This window comes from Podarcis vaucheri (assembly GCF_965113315.1).
Source record: "Podarcis vaucheri genome assembly, chromosome: 12".
Taxonomy (NCBI): domain Eukaryota; kingdom Metazoa; phylum Chordata; class Lepidosauria; order Squamata; family Lacertidae; genus Podarcis; species Podarcis vaucheri.
This window is the reverse complement of record NC_138750.1, coordinates 39,645,134-39,667,920: the sequence shown is the minus strand read 5'-3', so window position 1 is coordinate 39,667,920 and position 22,787 is coordinate 39,645,134. Positions and strand designations below refer to the sequence as shown.

Sequence of the window (22,787 nt, the reverse complement as noted above, 5' to 3'; positions counted from 1 at the left end):
ACACCATCCAACCATCTCAACCTCTGTCGTCCCCTTCTCCTTGTGCCCTCCATCTTTCCCAACATCAGGGTCTTTTCCAGGGAGTCTTCTCTTCTCATGAGGTGGCCAAAGTATTGGAGCCTCAGCTTCACGATCTGTCCTTCCAGTGAGCACCCAGGGCTGATTTCCTTAAGAATGGATGCATTTGATCTTCTTGCAGTCCGTGGGACTCTCAAGAGTCTCCTCCAGCACCATAATTCAAAAGCATCAATTCTTCGGCGATCAGCCTTCTTTATGGTCCAGCTCTCACTTCCATACATCACTACTGGGAAAACCATAGCTTTAACTATATGGACCTTTGTTGGCAAGGTGATGTCTCTGCTTTTTAAGACGCTGTCTAGGTTTGCCATCGCCTTTCTCCCATGCAGTGATCATGGAGTAAAATCCCTCACTGTCTCCATTTCTTCCCCTTCAATTTGCCAGGAAGTGATGGGCCCAGTGGCCATGATCTTCATTTTTTTGATGTTGAGCTTCAGACCATATTTTGCGCTCTCCTCTTTCACCCTCATTAAAAGGTTCTTTAATTCCTCCTCACTTTCTGCCATCAAGGTTGTGTCATCTGCATATCTGAGGTTGTTGATATTTCTTCCGGCAATCTTAATTCCGGCTTCGGATTCATCCAGCCCAGCCTTTCACAATGTGCATATTTAGTTACATACAAACATGGGTTATCCCCAACGCCCTCCAAAAGTGTGTTCCTTGGAGTTTGGGGGTATTTCACATCAGGGTGGAAGATGGCATGGGGGTGGGCTGCACAGGGAGGGAGGGAGGACTTGGCAAAAATCACCTCCCACCCACTTCCATCAGTGAAGGCACCTGCTGGATCAAGAACCCTTCCCTTACTGGAAGGGCGCCAATTGGATCCCATTCATAAGAGTGGTTATTTCTAGGTGAAGCAAAGGTCCTATTTAGTCCAGTCATTCTCTTGCCCAATGATCTGCAAGGTGTCTTTGGGAAAACAGGTCAGTAGCAGCCAACCCTTGTTATCTGTCCCCATCACCTTGTAACCAGCGGTATGCTACTTCCTTTTTAATATATATCTGCCAATTGTCATGCATGAATTTTCTGAACCTTGTTACAGAAAGTATTTCTGGTCCATAAACAGAAGGGTGGCATGTTTCATGCTGTTGTTGGTTTTTTGAGGGACTTATGCTTCTCTTTACAGCTGTGCCTGCAAACATTGCAGACCTCCGGAATTTAGAAGTACTCAACTTTTTCAACAATCAGATCGAGGAGCTGCCAATTCAGATTAGCAGCCTTCAGAAGCTGAAGCACTTGAACCTGGGGTGCGTATCCGTCCTGATCAGTTGCTGGCACGGGCCAAATGTGGCCCTCCAGGGCTTTCAACCCAGCCCTTTCCCCATGCTCCATCCCTCAGTGGCCCTTCTTCACTTCTCCGGTGGGTTTGCCTGGCTAGAATGAGTTCTTGAACTCTTTTGATGCCGCTTGGTTGCCTGGATTTAGGGGAGAGGAAGACATATACCGTATTTTTCTGTGTATAAGACGCCCCCTATTTTTAGGGACTCCAACTTAAGAAAATGGGGGGTGAGATTTCCCAGAGTTGTTGAGCTTTCTTTGCGGAGGATTGCCCATATTTGGTGAGCTTTTTTTATGGGGGGTTCCTGAAACTCACTCACCAAAAGAACCCACCAGTTGTCTGTCCCCTCGCTGGCAGAAGCCACCAGTCGCCCCCCCCCAATTGCTGCAGCGACTGGGGGTGGCCCAAAATTGCTCACCCAAAAACCCGCTATCATGTCCACTCACCGGCAGAAGCCGCCAATTGCCGCAGCGACAGCAAATCAACACCAACCCTTTTCACAGCCACCAATGACACAAACAATAGCCGCTGACAGTCTCTGGCTAGCTAAATCAACCAGTCGCATGTCACCAATATGCACTGACATTTGTTAACTTAATTTTTTAAGGAAAAAACCCTCGTCTTATACACGGAAAAGTATGGTATTTGTACAGAAGCTAGCCAGTTGTACAAAGGCAAAATTCTCAGAATGGTTTACCAGTCAACCTCTCTTCCCAGGGAACTGTTTATTGAGCCTTCATCCTGATTTGTTTGCAGAGATATTAGATGACACTGGTTATTTAAGCAGCATTCATTCCGATTTGTTTGCTGGGAGGTGAGATGGTGTTGCACTAAAGAAAGCGTTGCCCTACACTTTCCAGCGCATTTCTCCATCACTTCCCTTATTGAAAAAAGGCAAATGTTTTGGAGAAGCAGATATGTTGCACAAGATCTTCCAATCAACTGTAATTGTGCAACCTGAATTTCCCAGTATGTGATTGAATCCCACCCCAAATAGCAACATTCTGGAAGCACCCTTTCTCTTTTTAAAGGACATTTCCTTAGCCATTGTGAGTTTTTAATGTGGCTGTTTTTGTTTCTTTGTGTTATTGGTGGCTTTTTCCTTTTTTATGGGCTTTTAGATTATGTTATTGTTGGTGTGTCACCTTATGCAGCATCCAAAGCAAATGTACAAGAGAGAATGTGGTCAGTAAAGTCTAAAATGGCTTAACAGAGAGAAACAAGCGATACAGGCAACTCCTCATTTATGCGGGAGTTACGTTCCAAGGCACTGCACGTTTAAGTGAAATCGCGTATATTGGGAATGCCGCTGAAAAAGCCTGCAAACATCCTCCCAACCTCCTTGCTCAAACTCCAACTCTCAACAGGCCTCAAAGGTCGGTGCAAGAGCTCCTGGGATTGCACTTGCAAAGGCTTGTGGGATTGCTCGGCGCTGTTTCTGCAGCATTTTTGCGCTCTTTTGTGGCTGCTTTTGCCCCTTTTTATGCCACTTCTGGGTTTGCAGTGATGCACGTGTGTGCAGTCATGTGTTCCTTGAACACATGTAAATGAGCAGTTGCCTGTATATACGAAATAAAATAACATGTTTGCTTTCATATCCCAAATAATACCTTACACATCCTTCTCTTAACATTAGGATGAACAGGCTTAACTCCTTACCACGAGGATTTGGCTCCTTGCCAGCTCTGGAGGTTCTTGATTTGACTTACAATAACTTAAACGAAAATTCGCTTCCCGGAAACTTCTTCTATCTAAGTAAGAAACCATTTTTTTTTTAAAAAAAAAAATGTGTTAAATCATCCTGAAAAGTTGCTTTGCTTTCTGCAGGTAAAATTTATTTGAGGGAGGTTGAACTCTAAAAAAAGAATATTAGAGATATATGCTTCCTTCTATGAACCGCCTTGAATATTTCTGCATACCTTGGCAATCTGTACCTTTTGATCTACAGTCACCTGATCTCGGTGGGAGTAAGTGGACAGCTAGGAGTGTTGTATGAGCTACCGCCTTGGTCATATTTTCTTGAATTTTATTCCATTTCATACTGAGCTAAAATGCAGCACCCGCCTGGGACAGTTAAGAAGGTCACCAAGCGAGAGAAGAAATGCAAGCCACCACGTTATAATCTGTTTTCCATGAACAATTACTTATCAGCCCTGGGTTCAGCCCTTTGGCAAATATAGGGCTTCGTGGCTGCTGATGCCTGCCCTAGACCAGCTAGGCCAGTTAATTCTCCACCACCACCTTTCTACCTGGCAAGATGCCTGCAGCAAATAAGTGAGCCATCCTTTCTTTTTAATCCAGGGGTAGCCCTCCAGATGTTGTTGGGCTCCAACTCCCATCAGACCCAGCCAACACGGTCAAAAGTCTGGGTTGATGGGAGTTGTAGTTGAACAGCTTCTGGACGGCAGCCTGTTGTCTGTCCCTGTTTTAATCCCTCTCATGAGACTCTAACATGGTGCCACACTGGAGCAGAGGTTGGCAGAGGTGCGAACATTGGGGGGCAGGCAAGCCCCAACCTGCATAATCGATCACATGATGCAGCTCACACACTATTGGAATGGCAATACTCATCAACTTTAGGGGGACCAGTCCCCTCAGCCCCTAGAAGTTTGCTCCTATGGAGTAGGCAACCTCTGGCCCCCTGGGCCAAATTTGACCCACCGGGCCATTTCTCCTAAACCACGGTCACCTTCTCCACATCATATGTGACACCAGCTGTGGGGCAGGCAGAGGCACATCTAGATTGGCAGAAAGCAAGATTAAACATCGGCATCAGCTGCTGTGCAGGGAGCTCACCCCACACCCACCCACGCTCCATGGGGCCAGCTACCTTCCACCCATTAACGTTAGCCCACAGTGGGGAAATAAAGATTTGGCCCATCAGGTTGAAAAGGTTCCCCACCCCTGACACTAGACCTATTGACATTAATGGCCTCTGTGGCGTACATGTTTGATCTACAACTGAGTAGTCTGAGCCATGCAATTTTGGTCCAGCTTTGGAAGTTGTGTCTCCATCAGAATCATCTTTCCATGGTGAAATGGCTGGTTTTCCTTCTATGTTGGGATGGGTGTGGTGTGTTCTAAGCCATCTGGGAGCCATGAAAAGGTAATTAACTAAAATGAAACCAATTTATCCTTTTACCCCCATCCCCATTCCCCCCAAATTTGCTATCATTTCTTGAAAGGAATAACGCAGGAATAGCCAAAGCTCACTGGTCCAGGTATCTGCTTTCCATGCAGAAGGTCCCAGGTACAATCCTCTTCTTCTCTCGGTAGGACTGGGAAATGATTCTCTGCCTGAAAACAGGAAAGTAGCTTCGAATCAATATAGGCAGTCCTGAGCTTGGAGGACCCAATGGTTTATGTTGGTATAAATCAGCTTCTTAGGTTCCAGATCTGTACAAAATAAATTCTTGTATTTGCTGTATTTGTACTCCAGCCTGATCTAAAATGACTTCTCAGCTATTCTCTGCAGACATCTAAGAGAGGCAGAGGGTGAAGCCTATCGGGAGCTTTTGAGGGCGGGTTGTAGATGCAAATTTCGATAATGACTAGGAATTGGAAGTTAATAAGCTGTGATAGCTTCTGTCCTGGCAGACTCCTATTGAAACGGTGTGCCGTGGCCTGCCAGAGCCTAATGTTATAGGAATTGTTAATTGTGTCAGTCCTTTTGGATATAGATGTTTTCCTGAGCGGACCCAACAGTACAATAAGCCAGTAAATCTAAGTTTGACCTGCCTGTTATTATAGTGAGCCTTGGGTATGTCAAAGGCTTTTCACCAAGTCGGGGTTATTAATCAAAGCTGACACTTTTTTATTGATCAGGCCTCAAATGGTTTGGGTTGTATGCCACCCTGTTTATATATTGCTGTTTAATTTGCAGCCACCCTGCGTGCACTCTATCTAAGTGACAACGATTTTGAAATCCTGCCACCAGATATTGGGAAGCTCACAAAGTTGCAGATAGTAAGTAATTTATCTAAATTCTTGGAAAAAAATCAATTCGCTTTTGCGGCCCTTGTAAGAGTAGAATCAAGTCAATTTGCAGGGGAGCGGTGGGGGCTTTGAAGAAACCGGCCTCCTATTCTTGGCGTTGCCTATTGTTAATCAGCAGACACTTGTAACTGAATTGGAGGAATTGAATGTTTAGGGTGGGGTGAAGTGTCAGAAAGAAAGAAAGAAAGGACTTTGCAGTATAAAATATTTATTTATGGCTGATTTTGACATAAACATCTGCTTCCTTTCAACTGAGAATTGTTCTGACAACACTGTGTGCCTGTCTGTGTCTCTCCCACTCAACCACCCTCTCTCTCTTTTCCTTAAAGCTTAGCCTAAGGGATAATGACCTGATATCCCTCCCTAAAGAAATTGGTGAACTCACTCAGCTTAAAGAACTTCATATCCAGGGCAACCGCCTTACAGTGCTGCCTCCTGAGCTAGGTAAGACTTGGGCATTGCTGCTGTAAGGATGCTTGAAAGCCTACTTGAACACAGCTCTTCATTTTGGTAACCAAACTTGGCCATTAGCATCTTTAAAACATGTTCATTGCTTTTTCTGGGTTTTCCCCCAGCCCCTGCTAAGCACAAACTAGCAAGCCCAGCTAATACTTAAAGAACATTTCTGAGCATGGGAGGCAAAGATTCCTGCCACAACTAAACTTAATATTGCCACACCTGGCAATAGTGGCATTTGGTATTGTATTTAATGTGTTATATATAAAGCAACATGTCAACATCATTTGTATGTTTGTTTACAGTATGGCTTTTTCAAACTATTAATTCAGCATAGAATTGTACAATTGGAAGGGACCTCGGCAGTCATTGAATCCAACCTCTTTGCAATTCAGGAATCTCCCACACAGGGTCCCCCATCCAATATGAAAACATACGGGACCCTGCTTAGCTTAGTAAATGTGCTCGCAGTTTTATTGATGCACCACTAGGAGAACTAATGATAGTCTACATCATTTTGTGCTATACTCTAGGGCTGTGAATGAGTTACTCTCAGCGTATGAAACCAAAGGGAAATGCTATAAGTCTTAAAACTTGGGGGGGGGGGGTCCAGAAAAATAGGAATAACTGGGCCCACCCCTCCCAGTTTTTCTATTCTCCCCTCTCCCAACCTTTACATCTCTAGTTCCTTGGGTGTCTGTCTTTGACACTGCTCCTCAAAATGCAGTTCATGAGATTGTGGTAAGCAGCACTATCCATAGATAAAATTTTAGTAGGTGTTGTCTTTTCCCCCTGAATTTAAAATGTTATGTGCTGCACTGTAAGACACATCATGATTCACCTCAACAACAGAGTTGCAACCAGTCACATAAAGTGACAGGAAACACTAAATTTCTTGACATATATACTCTTGATTTCTCAACGACTGGAGTTGCATTTTAGAAGGTAGAGGAGGGGGAAAGCCAAAACAAAGCAGCAGATTTAATTGCAATATCAGATTACTAATGAGTTGTTGAACGAGCATTCTATGTATTTTGTATTGTTCAGCTTTTTATATTTCCTTTTTCTGTCTTGTGAATTGACTTCAAGCTGCCCCCCCCCTTTTTGTATAGAGGGACTGACAAATGTAATAAGCAGTAGTGGTAATTAATAATACCCCTGGCCCTAGCTCATTCTGGGAGGGGAAATGGCAGTATTTTTAGGGGTCAAAAAAAAAAAAAAGCTTGAATGTTTTCTGAGAAAAAATATGTCTCCTGAGAGACATTTCAGCTCAGCTGTACCAAAGTAGTCATAGCTTATTTGGTGGAGGGGGTTGCTTGCATGCTTGTTTCTACACAAATAAATTTTGAACTGAGCAGAATTCACTGTGAACTCCTCCTCCTCCTCCTCCTCCTCAGTCCCCCTTGGAGCAGAGGCTTCCTGCTCTTGTGCAGCTTCCAGTCACTCCAGAAGGGCTTACAAAAGAATACTTCCCCCGTGGATTGGGTCCTGAGGCCAAGTCATCTTTCTCTTTTGGAAGCAAATCACGTGGTCTCAAAGTAATAAAAATGTAATCCTGAAAGTGTAGAGCAAAGCTGAAGGAAATCGTGGCAGGCGTGCTTTTACATATAGCCTAACTGTACGTTCTGTTCAGAGGGTTTATCCCTTACTTAGCCTTTAATAAAGTTGGATTCGGAGGTATTTATATCCAAATAAGAAAATAAAATTAATTTCTTTCTTCAGAGTATCAGAAAGAGAGCGTGTCCTCTGAGCGGAAATAGAAAAGGACACTTAAACTTTAGCCTTGGTTTCACTTACTGATTTGCAGTATTTTTATCTTGCTCGTCAATGACAGGTTCTCTTGATGGTGTACAATTTATTCTTGCAAAAAAATTAAAATCCAATATGAATGTAAAATCAAACGCAGGTGTCAGAGCTGCTTCCAGATCCCAGCTCACAGAGGATCACGCTAGCCAGCGTCCACTTTATAAAAGTCTTTATTGAGTTACAGTTTCCATTTCCAAGCTGCAGCGTGCAGCTCTACGTCTTAGAAGCTAGACCGGCGAAGCTCCGTCTGAGTCCCCGCCTCCTGTACACCAACTTAATACTCTAGCCTTACTCCACCTCTTCCGCCTTTCCTTCCTTCTCTGGGTCCCTCTGCCCCCCGTGGTCTCTTCCTTCCTAGACTCTTCCGATGCCGACCCCCCGGACCCTTCTCCCTCTTTGCGGCGGGCTTTAGGACCTGGCTCCCTTTCCGGGCTGCTTACTCTGCCGCCTTCCTGCACATTTGAACTTGGCGCGCGCGCCCAACTTTTCACCTTCCTCTTGACTGTTTCCTCACTCCCCGATGGAGGTGTGGCCAATCCTGACTCAAGCCCTCCCGCTTGTGGCGAGTCGCCGGATCCCGATACCTGGGACCCTTCCTCCCTACTGCGCTCTGGTGGGGAAGCTGGCCCCGATTTCCAACTGCTGCTCTCTGAGTCCCCTCTGGTCCCTTCTTCCTGGGGTGTCCCCCTAGGTGCCCCCCTTGCTCTGACCACTGGCGCTCCTTTCTCTGAATCTTCCGATTCACTGGAAAGACTCGGAGATCTTGGGCCGCCGTCATCGCTCATGTTTCCTTCGTATTCCTCCCCTTCGCTCTCCGTTTCCTCCCTTTCCTGTGCCTCAGCTCCTGAACCCCTGACAGCAGGTTAAAGCATTGTGCCCAGGCTCTAAAAAGTGCTATAACGCAAAAAGCTTGGGTAAGGAAGAAAGCTTTTCACCTAATGCCGGAAAGACCACAATGTGGGTGCCAAGTGGGCCTCCTTGAGGAGGGTATTCCACAGCCACTATGCCATGACTGAAAAGGCCTCTCCTTAACAGCCATTCACCCCACACAGGCACCTGGAGAAGGGCCTCAGAAAATGATCTTGGGATTAATGCAGGTATATGAGATTACCCTTCAGATAACGGCTGCGAAAGAAATCTATGATAATGCTTGAGGATCTTTTAAGGACAGTGGCATGGAATGGAAGGTGTACGACAGAAAGAGGGGAGAGTATATAGATAAAATCTGATGAGAGAACAGCATGGCCGGATTCAAATAAACCTTTTGTGCATGCAGCCTGGAAATATATAATTAAGCACAGTTCCTGAGTTTTGTCTGATCTGAAAAACTCTGGTTTCCTGGAATATAAAACCTTCAAACCACGTGTTATGAGTTTAAAATAGTGTGTCTCCAGAATGCCAGGACAGTCCCTTAACTCAGGGTCTTCCTGACAAGACGCTAATGCCCTGAGGGGATAGAGTCCTGTATCGCCATTTTTGGATCAGCATTCCACAGTCACAGCGTCAAAACAATTTCCTAACTTCCTTGAGCTGCTTGAAGTTTACAACTCAGTTTAGCCAGCAGCCTAACACTTGGCCTTCGTTCTTCAGGCTCTCATACATGAAACACAAACACCCCCGAGTAAGGTTTCATTCTTTCCCATATCCCAATTCAGCATACTTTTTGTTGAAGTTCTGTTAGTTCATCTGCTTCTTCTCTTGGCCTGCTCTCCCCCCTCCCTTTCCACTCTTCCACTCTCCTAATATCTGCTTTGTTTTAGCTTTTGGTCCCACTATCAGGTAGGAGCAAAGGGGAAAGGCTTGCTTGCATCCCTGCTTACTAAGCTGAGGAGTTTGAATTTGCTCAGTAGAACTTACTCAAGGGCCAAGTCAAGTCTCCACTGACATTATCCTTACCGCTAAAGAAAAAGGGACAGACCGGTGGAGACGGAATAAAAAGCACTTCCTGTTGAGTAATGATGCTTTTAGTTAAACCCTGTTACCCTTTTAATTACTTAAACATATGTTCCAAATAGTTCAAATTTCTCTTGAAGCAAGAGAGTTTTTTCCTTGGTAAATCAGAGGGTCATTGCAGAGTCATTCATTTCCAGTGACTTTGGCATGTAAATTTGAGTTTTGCAGGATGTTAATTCTAACACATTGCTGACCTCTATCTCTTATTCTTCTGACTCCAGTGTTAATTAGTTAATGCTAGAATGAGCATTTCCTCCCGGCAGATTTTCTCAAGGTTTTCAAGCATTTTCTACAATTATGAGATTGATTTGAAGTCATTTTGGAGGTGAATGTTGCTTAATGAGTAAGTCTCCACTTACTCAGCTTTTGAGATCCAGCAATGAAAACATTTGTTCGAGAAAGTATTTAATGTACTTTTGTGTGTGTGGAGCTAAACATTCCTTTCCAAAACTCATCTTGACTTCCTTGTGGCCAGGCCACGAGATGCTTGTGCTTTTCCTTCTTCCTTCTCTGCATCCAAATGGGGTCATCTGAATTTTCCTTGCATTGGCCAACCCACATTTGAAAGCTTTACAGTAATAGGCATCTATTCGACATTTGCCCACAAAAAGCATTTCGGATGGCCGCAAACCATGTTTACGCTTTGTTCAGGGAGCAAAGGTATCCAAATACAATGCTGCCAAGCTCCTAACACAGCCCCACACTTCGTGCAGGACCTATATTGTTCTGCCATGCCTCTATCAATGTAATAGTCAGTTTCATGTTAGGATGGTATCTAGGGATGATTACGTAACCTGAGAAAGATGCACATTTCATTCAGTTAAATAACTTCCTCTCCTTCCATTCCTACTTCTGGGGCGGGGGGGGGGGGAGTGACTCAATATTTTGGTGCCTGAGGAAGAAAATCTAAAGGGTGTCCCTCATCCCCATAATAAGATAGGCTGAAGTTAAGGAACTAGCATTTAGCTGCCCTTTCTTGGCACTGCCTCATTTGCCCGTAATGGCAAAGCTAGAAGCCCTACCCTTCTCCACAAAAGCTGGTCCCCAACCTCCTAGTGCATGATTCCCCCCCAAAAAAAAAAAAATGTGTCCAATTTAAATGATTTTATTTTAGTACTTGGTAACTCTGTTGGAAATATTATGCTTGAGGGGTGAGAAAGCCAAAGTTAAATCTATGTGTGATTTAGTCCTGGCAGTAAGCCTCTCAACCATTTCAAGATTGGAGCGTTCTGCTCTGCACTCCTCTGAATGAGATTTTTGGATCCGACTACCTACACTCTGAGCATTGTGCCAGATTTTTGCAATTCGCATGAGTGGCGGCGGGCTGATGGTTCCCTTCTCCCGATGGCAAGGCTTGCAGAATTATAAGCATAAGTGAGTGCTTACGGTTGGGGGCTTTAGAGACAAGTGCCTGTAGGTGTTGTGGTTTTTCTTCTTCCAGGTAATAACATGGCAAATCCAATTTGCAATTGCCGAATAAGCCTCGAAGTAAAATATGATCTTCATAGCAGCATTGGTCAGGGGGTTACTGCTAATCACAGCACCGGCTTGCTTCCACGGCAGCCTCTGCCTTTAAAACGGCACGTTGAACTGTGCGAATCTGTTGTTTGAGCTCGCCAGCATAGATTTAGACACCCCGGCCTCTCGCTTATTAGGTTCCTCTTTGTCACAGTGCTTAATCCTACTGCCTGATCCTTGTTAGAACAGGAGCGCGGCTGAGGCCTCTAATAAAGGAGGCGGGGTGCGAGGCTGCAAGCCAGGCGCACTCAAGCATGAAGTGCTTAGGGCAATTGCTGCCTGGCTGGCAGAGGGGTGGCGTGCTGGTGCCTGCATGTTATTACGCGAGAGGAGAACAGGCCTTCAGACAGTTGACAGAAGATGAATGACAAATGGTTCAGAGGGCCCGTCTGAGACGAGCATCCCTCTTTCTCCTTTGCGCGTGTACCAAGGTCATTAGGCTCACCCATTTTCTCCTCCTGGGCTACATTAAGGGTCATGTGGTGCAGTGGTTAAGTGGTTAAGAGCAGTAGACTCGTAATCTGGTGGACCAGGTTCGATTCCCCGCTCCTCCACATTCAGCTGCTGGGTGACCTTGGGTCAGTCACACTTTGAAGTCTCTCAGCCCCACTCACCCCACAGAGTGTTTTTCGTGGGGGAGGAAGGGAAAGGAGAATGCTAGCTGCTTTGAGACTCCTTCAGGTAGTGATAAGGTGGGATATCAAATCCAAACTCTTCTTCTTCTTCATGTGCTGCACCGAGCATGGAAAATGCACACTGTATGACCAGAGCGAACTACAGCGACTTTGGGGGGCACCTGCTCTCAAGCAGCCCATCCCTCTAGTGCTGCTTAGCTCAGCCACCACGCGCTTCCCCGTATAATGCCTGAACTTCATGTGTTGCTGCCACTTGTCGATCCAGCACTAGGGAAGTGAGGTTGTTCTGATAGCTTTGCCAGTATGCAATACAAGGGGGCAACAGAGGCCCAGCTCCCCCTTCTCTCTACATATTATCCACAGCCCTTACTTACCTTATAAAATCTCACATATGGCACGATTCCGCAGAACCTAGACTCGTCTCTCAGCCATGCCCAAATTCACATTAGCTGGGAAAGAGCTTTGTGACATTTTTGCTCACAACAATAGTTCAACCTGGCATTTTAAAGACTCAGAGCTCTATTTGATAGGGGGTTTTTGTTTTGTTTTTTGCTAATTACTTTTGTTTCCCTGCAATAGTCTGCAACATAGGTAACCAATCCCCACAGGCAGCTCCCCAAGCCTCCCTTCCAGGCCACACACACCCTCCCCAGACCGCAACCCTCACAGCCATGCTGTGTGCCTTTTGCCTAGCTGGAATGTGTTTTTGAACTTGCTGGTCTGGATGGAAGAGGAAGAGAGGGATGTGTGTAGAAGCTTCTTGACCAGAATGAAGTCTACCGTACAATGTTCAGAGTCGCATCTGATGCTTTTCCCTACTTTTGCCTCTGGCCCCTTCCCACCAAAGGAAGGTTGTCCATGAGGGAATGTGGCTCTTAGGTAGGCATAGGCAAACTCCCATCATCCCTGACCACTGGTCCTGTTAGCTAGGGATGATGGGAGTTGTAGTCCCAAAGCATCTGGAGGGCCGAGTTTGCCTATGCCTGCTCCTAGGCATAAAAACAAAGATCCCAGCCAATCTAGGTGGGGCTTGAAGTCACAGCTGAGCTGATTGGAGATCATTGGGAGCTCCTGAGTGGAAACAATCCCAGTAGGGTTTGCATCTGGCACCAGATTTAAAAGGAACAACCTGGAGTGCATTTTAAGGTGCCTGGCTGTTCCTTTGCAGCTGTGTCTTTACACACATATGACTTGTGGGCGTGGCTCAAGGCAAATGGCCTCACAGGCCAAATTAAAACTCCTTCTGCATCTGATTAGGTCCATGGGCTGGAGTTTCCCAACACTTACGGATGCAGGATAATATGGAGCAAGCCCCACTGGCGTCAACTCAGTAGGATGTACTTCTAAGTTAAGAGAAATTGGATTTGATTGCACAAATAGAGTCTTATTCAGACTTTCTTGGAAAGAAGTTGACTTCAACTCATTAGGACTCTTTACTTACAGGTAAATGTGCTTAGAATCACACTGCACCTTGGTTGAGCCTCTCGCTCGTGGTTCTTTAAATGCTGGAGTTATTTAAATTATCCAAGAAGAGTAAATGCCTGTTCAATCCTTTCAGGTAACTTGGATTTGACCGGTCAAAAGCAAGTCTTCAAAGCAGAGAACAATCCCTGGGTCACCCCTATTGCGGATCAGTTCCAGCTGGGCATTTCTCATGTGTTTGAATATATTCGGTCAGAGACGTACAAATAGTGAGTATTGTGCTTCCGTTTGTCTTCGATAGCTTTTCTCTTTCTCTTTTTATTTCTTTTTAATGGAGTTGTAGCACAAAGCCCCTGTGATCTTATCAGGGTCAGTTACCTTAATGACTCAACCCACCTGAACCAAAAGTGAAGATGGAGGTGCTCCTATTAAGCCCTTCCTCCCCAGAATGAATAGCATCAGGGACTATGCCACACTTTATCGCCACCGCCCAGTCCTTACCATTTGCCTGCACCTTGGCGTGTGTGTTGGAATGCACAGCTGAGGTGCATAAAGGGGAGGATTCTGGTGGAGCATCTGTTCCTGTTCACAAAGCTGGTGGCCTGGAGCGCCTAGAGAGCCCCTATGCTGCGTCTTAGCTCAGATGAAAGTGTCTTAAGGTACTTTATTTATTTACATTAAGGTACCTAACTGTATGCTGCTTTCTCAGGTGGACTTCACAAAGCAATTTCAGTAATATATTTTTTTTAAATGACATCAATAAAAGTTATATAATAAAACAGGAAAGACAAAAGAAACTCCTGGTCACTGAAGGAACTGCTGCTGTTTCTCTCCTCCCTTCAGGGCAAGGCAGTTCCTCAGAAGTGCTTCTGGTGGCAGCAGGAGGGGGCTGCTTAGGTAGGGCAAAACCACTAAGCTAGGTTGCTGTTGCTTACTTGACGGGGATGTTGGCAATGTGGTGCTTTCCAGACACCGTTGGACTACAGCTCCCATCATCCTTGACCATTACCTGGAGCTGATGGGAGTTGTATTCCAACAACATCTGGAGGTCCTTACATAGGCTGCTCCTTGTCATAGATTGGTGGTTATTTGCCCAGATGCCACAAAAGTACGAGGTGCATCTCAGCTTTGCAACAGCTCTGGGGTCGGAAGCACCATGGCCAAGAAGGTTTTATGCAGAGGGAATTATAGGTGCATAAATTATTGAACCGAGCTTCCACCTTCTGGCTTATGATGCATTTTCAATAAGGTCTTCAGTGCTGAATGAATTACCCACCCATGGATTAGAGGATATATGTCAAATTGCAACTGCCATATGTTAGGAGTTATGATGAAACCATAACGAAATGCCTGGCTACACTGAAAGAGATGGGAATCCAGTAATTTTTCAGCAGCGCAATCATTTTATCAGACAGAAGGATGTAATTACACATAGAGTGTGATAGATCCTTAGGTGGGCAAATGTCTTGGATGGGGTGTAGGTTTGAAAGATGGTCTTGCAAGCCATTCTTGTTCCTGCTGAAGTTCCCTGCTTACAGCCAGTGGCAGCATCTGGAGGGGAAGGGCAGGTTGGAATGTTTCTTTCTGTCTGAGTGAGAAGGCAGCTTTTAATATCAACACTGTACACAAATACCTGGTTATCTTGCTTGCTCTAATAAAGGTGTGCACAGGAGGGGCAATACAACAAATTTATTTTTGGCTGCACACACTCTATACCTTTAAAGGCACATTCTTTCCCTGGCATTCTGGCATGCCACATTCTGTAGTTCACCCCTCACAGAGTTACAATTCTCAGCAACCCATAGCAAACTTCAGTGCCCAGAATTCTTTGAGCAGTAGGGAGAAACATGCTTCGAACATGTTTTAAAGGTTTAGTGCACACTCAACATTTGTTAATTAACAACATGCATCTGATAAAGTAGCCATATGCTCAAGAATTGAAATTGATTGCCATAAAAAAGTTTTTTCTTTTCTTTTTAAGCCTACCTACACACTGATATATTTATTTTGACCATAGCATTCTGGTAATGTCCTAGCAGTGCCTGCGTACCAACATGTTGGTGAGTTTGCAAGGTAGTCCCATGAAGTATTTCTTTTGTTCAGCAGCCTAACAAAGTTGCACTATGCATTATGCTAGCAGCTACTGACAGGATTGTTAGCAAAGGGAAGCAGCTGCCTTGGGTGGAAGCTATTCAGGAGTGAATAGAGCTCTGTGTGCCATTTGTCCAAGCTGGCATTCCTTAAGTGAGCTTGCTCCTCTTGGGTGCAGTGACACCTTCCAGCAGGACTCAGTTGCTGGTATGGCTGGATCTTGTGCATGCAATTGGGGGTGGGGCATCATCTTGTCCTTCACCCCAGGCAGCAAAATCTCCTGGGTACCAAAGTCCCATGGTGTAGAAAATTCTACCCCATGATAACCACCCATACAGTAAGCAGGTTTTTAATAAAGTGAGGAGAAACCTCACTGCACACATACCTGTTCAGGAATCCTGGGAAGCTAGGGTGTGGTAAAACTGCCCTCCCCAACTGGCAAGGTATTCGGTAGTGTCAAATTACAGTGTGGTTCTGTGCACATCGTGGTAAGTTATTACTTCGTAAATCGTTACCGGTATCCACCTTTGCTTCCGTGTTGCTCCAAGGAGGTACTTGGGGTTCTTTGCATGTTTACAGATGTGCAAGCAACAGAACTCCCAAGAGGAGGCATGTACCTTTTGCACCTTCTGTAAACACAAAAGGAAGCTGGACCAGTTGAGCAGAAATTGTTATGCAGTCTCCAGGGTGACTATGGATGTCATGCCAGGTATGGGCAAAGGTGGCGTCAGTTACTGAAGCCCAGTTACCTTGCTAGCTTCACTCAACAAGCATATCACAGTCCTTCGGAGAGACCACACCCTATCCTTGCTACTGCCATTTATCTGGGAATGTGACTGCATAAAGATGGCTTTCTCAAATAAGTAGAAACCTGGCTTTCCAGCAGTCAAAATGGTTTGCACATAGGAAGTTGCATTATACCAGGTCAGACCTTTGGCCCAGTTAGCTCAGTGTTGACTACATTGAATGTTAGAGGCTCTCCAGCCTTCCATATAGGGATCTCTCCTAGCCCTCCCTGGAGATGCTCAGGGTTGAACCTAGGACTTTACCACGGAGAGCTTCCCAAAATTATAGCTCCCTTTGTTATCTTTGTGGGGGGAGTTCCTTTATGCATGTTAAACAGTTTGTTTCCCTACAGAGAAGCATGAAAGCATATAAAGCATAACGACAGCAACTTTATCTAAAAGGCAATATCTACATGGGGGGGGGGAGTGGTTGTGCCCCTAGTCAACTTTTCAAAGTGACCTTTTTTGTTATGTGTATCCTCTGAGGATCTTGTATGTCTAGAATAGTGACAAAGACATGATGGATAGTATGATTTATTGGCTATAATATACTCAGCAACTACACACGGGCACAAATGTTTAGAACAAAACAGCAAATGAAACTCCTATGAAGAATTGCAGTCTGGAAATATCATACAGAATTAGTGTAACATAATTAGTGACTTGATGATGTGGTTAAACCACAATGAGCGAAGAGGGGTGGGCTTCACTGATAGCACTTAGAAACAGGCGGCAGTTTTCCAAGTATATTCGAAGCATTAATCATGTCCTTCAGATCATTTCTCCATGGTTCATTCTTTTTTCTAAAAAGCAAATTGTTTTAGTGTTCTCATTTGTGATACTTTTTTTTTGTTAAGTTGCTACCTGATAATTTCATCTCAGCTAAAGTATTTCCTTTACTTAAATATTTGGCAGAGGGTTGTTGTTTTTAAACAGCTGTTACGCCAAATGGATTCGTCTTAACACTTGCTTTGAAATGTGCTGTTTGTTTGACCTTGTCATCTGATTTCAGCAGGATTCTTAGAAAATACTTCCAATTTATTACCATTCTAGAATTAACTTCCTCTCCCCATGGGAACTATCAAATGGAGTTAAAAGATCCCTTGACATGATACCTTGTGAATCAGAGTAAATCTCAATCTATATGTTTACATTCAGGAAGTTATCGTGGCAGCAACCCAAGAGTGTAGGACACTGTTAGGCGCCGAGTCTCACATATTCTCATTCTAGCATATATGTTTGCTAGAAATAGCTGTGTTTCTGGGACTCGGTGCTATAAGAACATTTTAAATGCTCTACTCGTGTAGGTCTGCTAGATTATATGGGTAATAACCATATTAGCACTGTGTGTTCCTGGGAGCCAACAGCCCTGCTGCCAATACTTACCTGTGCAATCCAACAATACTTAATAGAATAGCTATAATACAATGGAAACTTCAGAATGGGTCTTTATAACGGATAGGCACCTCTGCTTCCATTATAATCCTAAACATTATTGCCGCTCAGGTCTCAAGTCCATAACAAAGCTTCAGCCCTAGTGTACTGTCAGTAATGAGGATCACAATTCTGATTTAGAATAAGTTCCCAAAGTTTGCCTTAGATTTATCCTTTAACTATGTTTGCACTGGTTTCTCAAGAGCTTAACTCAAGCAAGAAAAGTGTAACTATTTGGAGTATAAATAAAATGAGCACTCAGTCAGTTCTTGTAGGATTTGTATTCATTGGAACGTATTGAGTACTTGTTTAACTCCTTTGTTTAAAAAACAATTAAAGGCTTCCTTCATAAGAAAAACTCACACAAGCCTGCATATAGTAACAGATTAAAATGCAACTTCCAGCAATAATGAAACACACACGTATATACATACACACACAATCAAAATACAGACTTCTGTAATATCCACATTATATTCAGTTATCAGTTCCTTGGTGCAGTGTTTTCCAACCTGGTGACCGACACATGTTGCTGGTCTGCAACCGCCCTCAGCCCCAGCCAGACAGCCATTGGTAATATACTCTGGGAAATCCTTGGTGAATTCAAATGAATGAGGAAAAAGCATTGTGTGGCCAGAAGCAAACTAAGGCAGAAGAGTTACTGGTGTAAAATACAAAGCCTTAGAGCAGGGCTGGGGTGGTTAGAGCATCCTGGGGACCGCCCCCTTGGTGGGCCATTTTGACAGGTGAGTGGACTCTGCCCACCTGCCAGTCACCTGATGTCACAATGGCATCAAGTGAGCCGTTCTTCATTTCTAGCGCAGCAGACTACACTAGACAGGAAAATCCAAGCCCGGCCAAGCAGATCAGCTGATCCTTGTGAACTTCAAGGTCTGCTTTCTGCAAGGGTTGGTTGTGCTAAAAAGTGCCCTGTGAGGAACTGCATAGTGTAGCCCGTTCTAGCTGGCTTGCTCTTGCCACCAATCAGCTGATTGGCAGTGTCAACAAGCAAGCCCATCTTTCCAGTGCACATTTGAAGGCTCCCAGTTGTGCATTGGCAGCTGTGTCTCCACCTGCCCCTCATCTGGCATGACAACATGATGCTGCATGTGGGGCAACTGGGTGTGGGGGTTTTGGGGGGGGGCTGCATGGGCCAAAATGTGATGCACACCGGGCCAAATTGGGTCAACATCCTTGCTTTGGAGACCAGTCACATTCCTCTGTTGTTTAGTAAGAGCAACGCTAAGTATGGAGGAAAAGTCTTAACCCTTTATAACTTCAAAAATGGTTTGGCTGTTCATTCCAGTTAGGTTATTTACAACTAGGCAGGATGAGTTACTATGTACGTTGCTGTTTTTTATTTGGGACATAAATTAAAAAGCAGCATTTTTATAATAAAACAGAACGGGCTGTGGTTTCTATTCTCAACACAGTAATATCTTGTTTTATTACATGCTGGTATTTTATGGAGCTCCAGTTTCTTATTTCAAGCTGATATTGTTTAAGGCTTTTGTGTTATCCTTGGCTGTTTTTTACTCTGCTGTTGAGGGCTATCGGGTAGCTGTAGAACTGGCTTTTGCTTTATGGAGAGATTTTATCAAGTTTTTTATCCAGCAAAAAGCTTAAGTGGAAATGATTTCAGTGTAATTTGGACAAGTCACAGTTCAGCGTGGTCCTTATTTTTTATTTTAGGCAATGTATTCCCATTTCAGGGTACTTTTTAAGGTCAAAGGCACAGCTCTGAGAAATAACAGTGGCAGAAATGTTACCCTGAAATTCAGCTGTTTTTTCTTTGGCTTCTGCAACAAAATATTACTTTGGGGAACAGGGAAGCCAGATGGATATCTTTGCAGGAGTGTCACCGTGCATTTTGGAATGCATGTAACACTGGTTCCTCATAAGATCTAGAAACTTGTTATGTTAAGTGAAAGCAGAAAATCTCAGAACACTGAATTCTGATTGTGCATGGATATTTTAACGATTGTGGATCTGCTTCACATAATTCTAGAGTTTCTTCAGCCCCAGGCTGAACTCTTCAATTATCTGTAAGTGCTTTTGTGCATGCATTATTTTTATTATAATGATCATTATTATCTTGCTCTTTTCACCCTCCTTCTGCTACATTTAGAGGCTCACTCCAGGAATTCTGCTGGATTTTAGGAACAGCTTGTTGGGCAGCAATGTAGGAGGCAGAAAGGGATCTTGAATAAGCAGAGCTCTCCATGTAACCCGTTGGATTGCAAGCACATGCTGCAATTTATCTTCAGCAAAGAAACTTGACATGATTCGGTTTTCGGCAGAGAACTTCATGGTCTAAAAATAACCCTCTCCCCAACCCCCACCACCAACCCTGACTTGATTTCTAACTAACTTCTGAATGTCGTTTTCATTACAGCGTTTCCTTACAATCCTAGAACGGGATTAAGCTTAATGTTGGTTTTAAGCAGGGGGAAGGTATGCAAAGCTTAACAGTGATGAGCATGAATAGAAACTGGATTGAACAAACGGATGCAAAATAATATTGCCAAATGAACCTCTTGTGTTTTATGGATGATCTAATACATGTTTGGCAGTAATTTCGCCCTTAACACATGAATTCCTGACAGTTTCAATTCCTCAGACTTACTAATCAATGGAGTCTGCTCCAGAGCAATTTTATGGGACTTACCTAGTCATCAAAAATTTATTATCAGATAAATCAAAGAAACAAGTAGCATCTTAATAGAGGAACAAAGTGGTCTGTAAAGGATCGTTTAGGACTGTGTTTCAGGCAGTCATATATTGTATTTACTGTTGCCATTGGAGGCTTTATTTATACATTCTTGAAAATGTTCACAGTAGCAAAACAAGTTTGTTTGGCAAGTTCTGTGAAATCCAATCCAGTGTGCAGGCAAAGAGTCCAATGGCACTTGAAGTTCCTAGAGGTGTCAGGTGGGAATATTCTGTGTGGCCAGTGGCTCCCAAACCTTTTCACCCCACAGACCTCTTTAAAAATTGCTGCAGGTATGGGTGGGTGGCTTAATGGTTTTTCTGACTGTTGTAGCAATTCTAACACGCTGTGCTAGGTGCTGTATGATTTTTAATTGTATTCTTATTGCTTCTTTTATTTCATACATACTATATTTTTATTGTATTACAGTTAGAATGTATGCAAGCTGCAATCCAATAAAAAAACAACATAGGAAATTTTTAAAAAGCAATGTATATACAATTAGAAATCAATATGCATTTTTAGTACGATGGATTCTTCTGTGATCAGCCCCAGATCTGTGGACACAGCATGAACCATGTGAATGAAGCTTGCGGACCACAGTTTGGGAACCTCTGATCTAGGCAGACAATTACTCAGCGCTGAACTGCGTGCAAGGAAAGTCCTACTTACGTAAAGCTCCATTTGTGTATCTTGAGTTCCACCAAGCTTTGCATCCTAGTAGTCTACCTCTTAGAGATGGATCTTGCTAAATTGGTTTCTGAATCGGGGCAGAAAAATTTCAGAAGTTTCCCCACCCCATCCTTTATTTTTCCATTGAAGCTTATTTGTTTCCTAATTTTATTATTAACAGTGAATTGCAAGCTTGGCATTTTCAAAGTTTTTAGCTTTGTTTACTAAATACAAGTAAAATAAGCATGCTGAATCACACCACTCTCTAGGGCATCAGAACATTTTCTGATGCAAACTGAAAATCAGGAGATTTAGCAGGAATCTTTTCCTCTAGCCCAATGTGAGCTGAATTGCCCTGTTGGTATGTGGTGGGGTAGAGGTTTAATAAATACAAACTGTGGAGAGGCGGGTTTGGTACAGCTACAGTGTTGGCTTTGGATTCAGATGCCGCTCAGCCAGAAAGCTTTGCCATGTGGAATTGTTAGGATAAAACTGTAAAATAAAAGAACTAGTGATGGTGCCTCACACTGTAACTGAGGGCTTGCAGTGGCCGTTTCAAAAGTACCCCACCAACCAGCCTATTCTGAGCTGAGCGTGCTGCTCCTGAAGTTTAGCCCCAGCTTGTACAGTGGTACCTCGGGTTACATACGCTTCAGGTTACAGACTCCGCTAACCCAGAAATACTACCTCGGGTTAAGAACTTTGCTTCAGGATGAGAACAGAAATCGTGCTCTGGCAGTGTGGCAGCAGCAGGAGGCCCCATCAGCTAAAGTCGTGCTTTAGGTTAAGAACAGTTTCAGGTTAAGCACAGACCTCCAGAACGAATTAAGTACTAACCCGAGGTACCACTGTAATGACTACATCCTGGTGCCAGCAGTATTCATGCCAGCCAGCACTCCCTCCTACCAGTCCTCCATCAAACATAACTTTGTGTAAAAGGGGAGCATGCAGCACCAGCAGCAGAGGTCTGTTTTTTTCAGAGGTCAAAACAGAGCATTCATGGCTGTCAGGGAGCCTGGGCAAATGGCCTTCCCAAGGCCTCCTAGCACAATGGATTGAGCAAGAGTCATTGGGAACTCCCATTTCCCAGGCTTCCTGGGAGCAATGGAAATACTTCACAGGCATTCAGACCGTCCAAATGGGGCTTCTACTGTGACCGCAACCCCTGCATTGATGCTTCCAGAACTTCCTGCCACCTCTCTCTCCAGTGGGTACACTTCCCACAGTGAAATTGTTGGCAAGCAAATTTCCTGTGCTTAGACAATCAGACACTGGAGCATAAGGTTCTTGTCTGGTATTTTCCCTGGCATGTTGTTTTCCTATGTGGAGGAAATCCTTGTTTGTTTGTTTGTTGTTTGGAACAGCCTTCAATTACTGGAGCAATAGTATATTCCAGAAACCATCTTAATCTCTCCTCCTCTATTTGCGATAACAAAGCCAGAAAAATGCTTAAGAATTTTGTGGGGCTTTATATTTTCATGGTTGTTCCACATTCAGAAATGGTAGGAAGTGCCCCTGGGGTGGGGAGAGGAGGGGGCTTTGTGGCCCGATGGTTATTATTGCTGCACATTTCGTAATGTTGACACTTCCTGGATCACTATTTAGCTCGAACCCATTCTATATGTACTGCAGAGGCCAGGCCTGGAATGTGAATACTCGCTGGTTTTCCTGTTCAGTCGGTGTTCATACAGCTATTTATTTAGATTTCTTCATTGTCCTGGTGGTTCTTTTCTCTTGCTATACCTCCTGAGCAATCCAGTAATTCCCTTCCATTTTACTCTGTCCTGGGAATAAGTGGGAATTGAGATATCAATAGGCAATGCATTTTGGCATTATAGAATACAACAGTGTTTTTTTTATTAAAAAAAACCACACACACGCATAAATGGGTATTACAAATAAATCTGTAACATGTATAAATAAATAGATATTCATGGATAAAATATAGTGGT

General features: G+C 44.0%; 1 protein-coding gene across 1 annotated transcript in view; it reads left to right on the top strand.

Moving 5' to 3' along the window:
- Positions 1 to 22,787, top strand: part of RSU1 (Ras suppressor protein 1) — a 64,530-nt gene that overhangs the window by 18,222 nt on the left and 23,521 nt on the right. Inside the window, exons 4-8 of the mRNA XM_082193239.1 lie at positions 1,205 to 1,325; positions 2,994 to 3,112; positions 5,241 to 5,323; positions 5,683 to 5,797; positions 13,280 to 13,412. Of these exons, the coding sequence (XP_082049365.1) occupies positions 1,205 to 1,325; positions 2,994 to 3,112; positions 5,241 to 5,323; positions 5,683 to 5,797; positions 13,280 to 13,412 (571 nt within the window). The remainder of the gene's footprint in view (positions 1 to 1,204; positions 1,326 to 2,993; positions 3,113 to 5,240; positions 5,324 to 5,682; positions 5,798 to 13,279; positions 13,413 to 22,787) is intronic.